The 8,232-nt window shown below is 40.8% G+C and overlaps 1 protein-coding gene across 1 annotated transcript; it reads left to right on the top strand.

Moving 5' to 3' along the window:
• The first annotated feature begins 6,775 nt into the window (after positions 1–6,775).
• Positions 6,776–7,804, top strand: LOC130744300 (uncharacterized). The gene has a single exon (XM_057596488.1). It carries the CDS (start codon positions 6,776–6,778, stop codon positions 7,802–7,804), a length of 1,029 nt encoding a protein of 342 aa, XP_057452471.1.
• Positions 7,805–8,232: the final 428 nt, after the last annotated feature.

An 8,232-nucleotide genomic window follows, 5' to 3' on the forward strand; every position in this document is an offset into this window, starting at 1 on the left:
TCCTGGAAAGGCGAATGTTGTTGCTGATGCCTTGAGCAGGAAGATGCACATCTCGTCGATGATGGTGAAGGAGCTGCAACTGCTGGAATAATTTCGAGATATGAGCTTGGATGTGAAATTATCCGAGGGAGAACTGAAGTTTGGGATGATCAGAATTACCAATGGATTGATGGAAGAAATCCGAGACCAACAGTTACAAGATGAGTTTCTGCTCGGGAAAAGGAATTTGGTAAGTCAAGGTAAAGACCCAGAATTCAAGGTAGGAAGTGACAATATCCTACGGTGCAAGGATAGGGTTTGTGTACCTAACAACCCTGACTTGAGAAGATTGATTATGGATGAAGGTCACAAGAGCAAGTTAAGCATTCATCCTGGAATGAAGAAGATGTACCAGGACTTGAAGGTGAATTTTTGGTGGCCAGGAATGAAAAGACAAGTGGCTGAGTATGTAGCTGCATGTCTGACATGTCAGAAGGCGAAGGTGGAGCATCAGAAGTCTTCAGGTATGCTACAAAGCTTGGATGTGCCAGAATGGAAATGGGATAGCATATCGATGGATTTCGTCGTGGCTTTGCCAAGAACTCAGAAGGGATACGATTCTATTTGGGTAATCGTGGATCGACTGACTAAGTCGGCTCATTTCGTACCGGTGAGGACTACGTACAACGTGGAGAAACTATCAGAGTTATATATAGCGGAGATTGTACGACTTCACGGAGTACCGACAAGTATTGTATCCGATCGAGACCCGAAGTTTACATCACATTTTTGGGGAGCTCTTCAAGAGGCTTTGGGAACAAGGCTGAGACTAAGTTCTGCTTATCATCCGCAGACTGAAGGACAGACTGAGAGGACAATCCAGTCGTTGGAGGATTTGCTACGCGCTTGCGTATTAGACAACAAGGGCAGTTGGGATACCTTGTTACCGTTGATTGAGTTCACATACAACAACAGTTTTCATACGAGCATTGGTATGGCACCGTATGAGGCTTTGTATGGCCGCAAGTGTAGAACACCTTTGTGTTGGTACCAAAACGGAGAAAATCTGTTGGTAGGACCGGAACTTCTGCAACAGACCACTGAGAAGATCAAGCAGATCAGAGAGAAGATGAGGACTTCTCAGAGTAGACAGAAGAGTTATGCAGATCAGAGGCGCAGAACTCTGGAGTTCGAAGAAGGAGATCATGTATTACTGAGAGTCACTCAGACGACGGGAGTTGGTCGAGCAATCAAGTCAAAGAAGCTTACGCCCAAGTTTATTGGACCGTATCAGATCACTCGTCGAATTGGACCAGTCGCTTACCAGATTGCACTACCTCCATTTCTATCAAATATTCATGATGTATTCCACGTGTCACAACTGAGGAAATATATTGCGGATCCGACACATGTTATCGAGCTGGATGACATTGAGTTGAAGGATGATCTGTCTTTCGAGACACCGCCAATTAGCATTGGTGACACCAGGATAAAACAGTTGAGAGGGAAAGAGATCGAGTTAGTGAAGGTCATTTGGAATAAAGACACTGGTGATGCGACATGGGAGCTGAAGGAGAAGATTCAAGAACAGTATCCAGAACTTTTTACTAACCCTTAAGTTTCGAGGGCGAAACTTTCTTTTTGGAGGGTAGTAATGTAAGGCCCGAGTTTTTAAGCTTATGCTAAGTGAATAAAGTCTTATTCACGATTAGGGTTGATGTATCGTGAAGGGAAACCTGAACTAGAGTTTACCAAATGAAATAAATATGTGAAGGAGAAAGTTCAGGAAAAGTCTGAGGATTGTATCGAAGTCGATTTAAGTTATAGCACGACTAATATTCGCATTTAAAACCTAGGACAAGAACCTTAGGAAACAAAACTATGTTCCAGCTTTGGAACACTATAGGAATATAATTTCCAACAAACTTCCAGCTTTGGAACACTGTAGGAATTTAGTCCAAAAATCTTTAGAGAAATATTAGAACTTCTCTTTTTCCATATATCACAATCATTTCGAGGCGAAACTCTAGGATCTACGAACGTCCGATTCCAATCATCGGAAGTTTGCCGAAACCGAATCCCTGGTTTTTCAAAACCCTAGAATCAACCGTCAATGAAGACTTTTTCTATTCAGAGCTTCAAATGAAGATTCTACACACGTACACCCATTTCTCTTGATGATTTCAATCTTTCTTCAGAAGGAAGTTTTCCATTCCGACATTCGATGCAAAAAGTAACTTATCGGGTAAAATAGTTTTACACCGACTTTGCATTAGTCACCTAAAATATAAGGAGACCTCATTTTAGTTTTGGAATTCTTTCGCCAAAACCTATCTTAGAATTCATGGAGAATGAAGCCGGAAAAATCAGATTCGCGAAACTTTCATTTTACCGCGTTTTGCCAACCTCTATATATAGTCAAGAAATGAGAAAATATCACAAATTTCCACCATTTCTCTCCAAAACCTGCGAATTTGCTAAGAGGAAGAAGGAAGAAGAGCTTTTGTTCATTTCTTGCTTGATCGTCGATCAATCAGTTGCTACTTCAAGGTTTCGAGGTATAGTCGCTAATCCTTACCTCTGATCGCTTTTTCCATAGCTTTTCTGTAGAGTTTTCTGAGCGGATAGTTTATGGGTTTTTGCAAAACTATCCTGAATCTTTCATTTCTGATTCTAAACCTCTTCTATATGTGCCCAAGATCACTTCTGCCGGGTTAGATTTTCCGTTATGTCGCCGGAATTCCGCCGGAATCAATTTGAACCTAAAATACCCATTTTTGGAGTTTTTGGTGTAAAGCTTCAACCTTTAGGCTGAAAACTATCGCCTTAGCTTAGTGCTAGTAGGATTAGTTGTCATAAACGTCGTTGGTGACGTCCCTGCAAAATTTTATTTTTGGGATTTCAGTTTTGAAAAATCCTAAGTTAAAAATCATGACCAAAATACCCCTGCGACAGTTTTTGATCCGATAATTTTTCCGAGTTCAGAATACCCTTAGTTACGGCTAATGAAAGCATAGGAACCAAGTTTGATCGAAGAAAAATCGAACCCCACAATTACCAAAAGTGGCCGAGCCCTATAGGGGGGAGGAGGAAAATTTCCTTTTCCGAAAACTTGTCTTTCGCGCTAGTTTATCGTACCTTAGGGTATAGATTACTTCGAGTAACCTTAGTAAGTATCGATAGCTTAGTTTCCGATAGATTCTGATAGTATTCTGTGATTTTATTGTAAAGGTGCTTTTGAGGATTTCCCCGAGGACCAACACTTTGAGAGCGAGGAAGCACTAGTTGATCATTCTGGAGAACTTTCAGGTGAGGGCTTCTCACTGAATCTCTAGTTAATGCTTAGGGTTGATGTTTCGACATTGTTTACTGTTTATGCACTGGAATTGTGTGTGATTGGAAAATGTTTTCTGAGACTTCGGCTGACAATGTAGATGATTCATCTACTGAATGTTTTTGAGATTGTCTTACATGCTATGTGCTATGTGGGTAATCTAGGATGTGTGGTGCATGCTTTATATGCTAAGTGCTAAGTGTTTATGATGCGATTTATTGATATATGACATGTTGTTGATTGTGATGATTTAAATATGCTCTGTACTGGAATCTGAGATTCTGAATGGTGAGAATAGCGGGCAGGTCATGCCGATTTTATTTTGAGAGTTTCGAGAAAGTTTGATAGGACGAACGAGGTTCGGGCCTTAATTTTGTTTAGTGGATCGAGACATCCTCTGGAAGCGACTTGGGATTGGGAGATCCTGAAAATGTATAAGACTTGCGATAAGACAAAATGGAATCTATTTTATAAAGAAAATTCATAAGACCTTAAATAACCTCAAAATCTTTAAGTAATGATAACAACCTCGAAGGAAGGCATTGGAAGTCAAATCATAGTTTTGGAAAAACGAGGAGTGTCGTCGGATCCAAGTGTTGAGTTTGTTGTTGTGCTGTTGGAGCAGCGTTTGTTGTTGTGCTGTTGGAGCAGCGTTTATTGTTGTGCTGTTGGAGCAGCGTTTGTTATTGTGCTGTTGGAGCAGCGTTTGTTGTGGTGCTGTTGGAGCAGCTATGTGTCGTTATGAAGTGTGTCTTTTGGTCGCAGAATCGACTTTACCTTAGGGTAAGCTTTTAGAGACTTTAACTTCCCTAGAACACGTGGCGACGTGTCGAGTGAGGACGGAGACGTTGTTTGACTAATCATTTTGCATACATGCAACATTAATGAGGTATTAACACAAGACGTACTCTGGACCTCGTCGGTTTCCAAAATGGTCATAAGACCCGGAATGCCGTGAAAGAGCGTTTGTAGACGTCTCTTGTAGCAGACCGAAATGGCAGACCTACGGGTTTACTGCTGATCTGACTACCCCTGTTGGAGTAAGAGGCACGCGGGCCGAAATGGCTCCACCGTGGCTGGTGTTAGGGCTGATCCGTTTGATGTCCATCCCTTTCCGGAATGCATGTGGTTGACTGGGTTAACTTGCATACATATCATGCAACATGCATACGAATTTAGTTGTTGAGTGTGATTGGTAATTGTTAAACCTATTTGGAACATGCTATCTGCTACTATTGTGTTTATGTTATTGTGGAACATGCAACCCTAGGAATGACATCTTTAGCTATAAGCCTAAGTGGCTATCTATTATTTGTACCTATTGGGTTTATTATCTACATAGTTCTTTAGAGTTGACCCTCGTGTCTTCTGTGTGTGTTTTGGCGGACAACGCCTTTTGTCAGATGAGTATTGCGGACTGGTTCACCATGGTCCACCCTTCGGGGGGGATTAGGTATGAGATGATCGATCAGGACGACCCCGGGTCGTGGGTGGTTGACCCCGCGAGCCATCGAGCGACGTATTCGGGGTGCATCATGGAGGACCACGTGGACAGTGGAGGACTCTTGAGGTCAGGAGTGTTGAGGCGATGCTCTATCAGCTTCAACTTGCCACCGGGCGTTCACTGCGGACCAGGATTCGGAGGAGCACCGCCGCCACCGTCATCTTCAGAGGAGGAGGATCCCTCAGAGGAGATTCCAGTGGGAGTGCCTTCGGCAGGGTCTAGTGCACCCTCTGTTGCGTTCATTGATGATCAGGGTTCGGGCCCTAAGCCCGTTAGTCCAGCATCGGAGCGCACTGCGGTTGCGAGGGGAGGACGGATAGGGTTAGTAGACTTGGTCGTTCTGGATTCTGATTCAGACGACGATCATGCTAGCACATAGTTTTGAGTGTTGGTATGAGCTCCTCGAGTTAGGATTAGTGTAGGAGTAAAGTTTTAGCTCTGACAGTCTTGCTTCATTTGTTACTTAGGGGACAGGGTAGATCCGCCTATAGCTTTTTGTGTGGTTTCCTTACGGGAATCACAGAGAGTTGGTTGGACTTAGGAGGTCTTATTTTCAGGCCATTGGGTCAGCTGATTCTCAGTTTTGAGGGATGGTGTTGCGGGCACTTCACCCTTTTCATTTGGTTTGTATATATTGCCTACGGGCGCTACTCTTCTATTACCCGTCACTGGAGGTTCACTCGTGACGAGGTTGCTACTTACAGCGGGGGCTGTTTATATATTGTATATTAGTTCTATTGCTTTTCGCTTTTGGGTTTTATTTAATTCAGTCTTGTCTTAGTTATTATCGAAAAAAAAATATTTCACGTTTTTCCGCATTAAGTTTACTTTTGGTTACTAAAGTGACGCCACCGAAATCGGGGTGTTACACTGTGGCTGATTAAAAAATCATGGGTCCCAAAAAACAGAATAAGGAGGCCAAAAATAATTTGTTGCCAAAAACAAATCTTGAAAATTAAAGGAGTATCCTATAACTGCAAATCTTTTAGCATAATCTTGAGCAGGATTTTGAATCTGTTTATTCAAAATTTGAATTTCTTCATGAGATTTATCCTTTGATTTTATTTCCTTTTTCCATTCCTCCACCTCTTCCAACGTGTAACCTGAGTCAACCAAATCTTGTAACTGCTCATTTTCTGTCGTTCCTGAATAAATGGCTGCCAATTTCAAATTCAAAATTCCCGCCCCAACTGGCTTTGTCTCCGGCGACCCCTTCCCCGCCACCACCAAGCCAACCTCTGAAACACCACCGGAATCAAAACAGCCAAGGCCCTCCATTTTATCATCTCTATAAACTTCATCTTCTTCCTCATAAGCAATGTCGACTACAGACTCATAATCTTTTTCATTACCAATTTCTGGGGTTATGGCTACTCCATCATTCACGAAATCATCATCTGAACCATCATCTTCATCTGAAACGTAAATCTTCACCATCGCTGACGGCATATCCTCGACGCTCCCATAATCATAAGCAACAACGTCCTTCTCAACCAAAACAATACAAGACGTCCCACCGATATCAACATACATCGTAAACCATTGCAACAACGGATGATTCATTCGAACTAAAACTTGGGTAAAATCTGCACGATGTCGTGACAAAGTTGCATTATCCGACGACACATCTGCAGGGTCACTGTAGTAACCTTTTCAAAAACATGGGTGAATTTTAGCCGAAATAAAAACCTTTTTGAAATATAGCTTAACAATAAAGAAGTAGTGATATGAACAAATGGACTTGATAATTTTACTAATAAAAGCTTCGGAAGTGTACAATGGTTCTTTCGAATTAAAACATAATTATTAAACTACTGTTCGACCGCCCTTGAGCTTCTAGACAAAGACAATTTGGAAGTGCACTTCGTAGGTTCAACCCCGATTAGTATTTAAAATATGGCAATTGGCTAGAATATAGTCAAAAAGAAGATGCGGCATTTTTTTTGTGTTGTTATCTTATGAGATCTGATGTTGAAGAACATAAAGGTAGTGGGAATACATTTATAACCGAATGTTTTACAAATTGGAAAAAGAGTGATAGGTTTCAAAATCATGTTGGAGGCACAAATAGTCCTCATTATCAAGCTTGGAAAAATTGTGAAGCTCTAATGAAACAAGCACAACACATTGATGTTGCTTTGTGTAAACAGTCTCATCAAATTAAGGAACACTACCGAATTCATTTGACTGCTGTAATTGATTGCATTCGTTTTTTATTGCGCCAAGGGTTAGCTTTTCGTGGTAATGATGAGTCGGAGTCTTCAAGTAATAAGGGAAATTTTCTTAAGCTGCTAGATTTTCTTTCCAACCACAATGACACTATTGCTCAAGTTTTGAAGAATGCTCCTAAAAACCTCAAACTAATAGCTCCTAGTATACAAAAAGATATTGTTAGAGCCGCTGCTAATGAGACTACTAGAGCCATACTTGATGATTTGGGAGATAATTTATTTGCTATTTTGGTTGATGAATCTCGAGATATCTCAGTTAAGGAACAAATGGTTGTGGCTTTGCGTTATGTGAATAAGAAAGGACAAGTTATAGAGTGTATTCTTGGTCTTGTTCATGTTTCCAACACTAATGCTTCATCATTGAAATTGGCTTTGGATTCATCTTTTGCAAAATATGGGTTAAGCTTGTTAAGATTACGTGGACAAGGATATGATGGAGCAAGTAATATGCAAGGTGAATTTAATGGGCTCAAAAGTTTGATATTGAAAGAGAATAGATGTGCATTCTATATTCATTGCTTTGCTCACCAACTCCAATTAGCTCTTATTATCGTAGCAAAAAAGCATGTTGAAATTGCATTGTTTTTTAGTATAGTTGCTAATTTGTCTAATGTTGCTGGAGCTTCGTGTAAGCGTCGAGATATTCTTCGTGACAAACAAGCTACTAAGGTGAAAGAAGCATTGCAAAAGGGAGAAATCTCAAGTGGACGTGGCTTGAATCAAGAAATTACTATCAAGAAGGCAAAGGATACATGATGGGGCTCACATTATGGTACATTACTTAATATAGTTACTTTTTTCTCTTCAATGATTGATGTTCTTGAAATTTTTGAGGAAGATGGCACAAGTTTGGACCAAAAAGGCTAAGCATGTGGTTTGTTGATTTATATGCAATCTTCGTAGTTTATAGATTGTTCATAGCTGCTGATAATAGCTATGTTCATGGAAGATGTCTAAGCTACCTTGCTATATTCTGTTTGCTCTGGTCTGATGTTTCAAGCTGCAATTTTTCTGAAGAGCTTTTTGATAGTGGATTGTATTAGCGAAAATTTGACAAAGGGGGAGATTGTTGTTCCTTTGTTCATGATTGTCTGCATTTTAGCTAAGTGTTTTTTTGCCAACATGTCGGACACGATGTTGTAACATCTTAACTATGACATGTGTCCCTGCGGATCTGATATGAG

The sequence above is a fragment of the Lotus japonicus genome, chromosome 3 (genome assembly GCF_012489685.1).
Source record: "Lotus japonicus ecotype B-129 chromosome 3, LjGifu_v1.2".
In the NCBI taxonomy this organism is placed as follows: Eukaryota; Viridiplantae; Streptophyta; class Magnoliopsida; order Fabales; family Fabaceae; genus Lotus; species Lotus japonicus.

Excerpts from the sequence above, each read along its gene's own strand:
- LOC130744300 (XM_057596488.1), top strand. The coding sequence starts at position 6,776 with ATGAGATCTGATGTTGAAGAACATAAAGGTAGTGGGAATACATTTATA.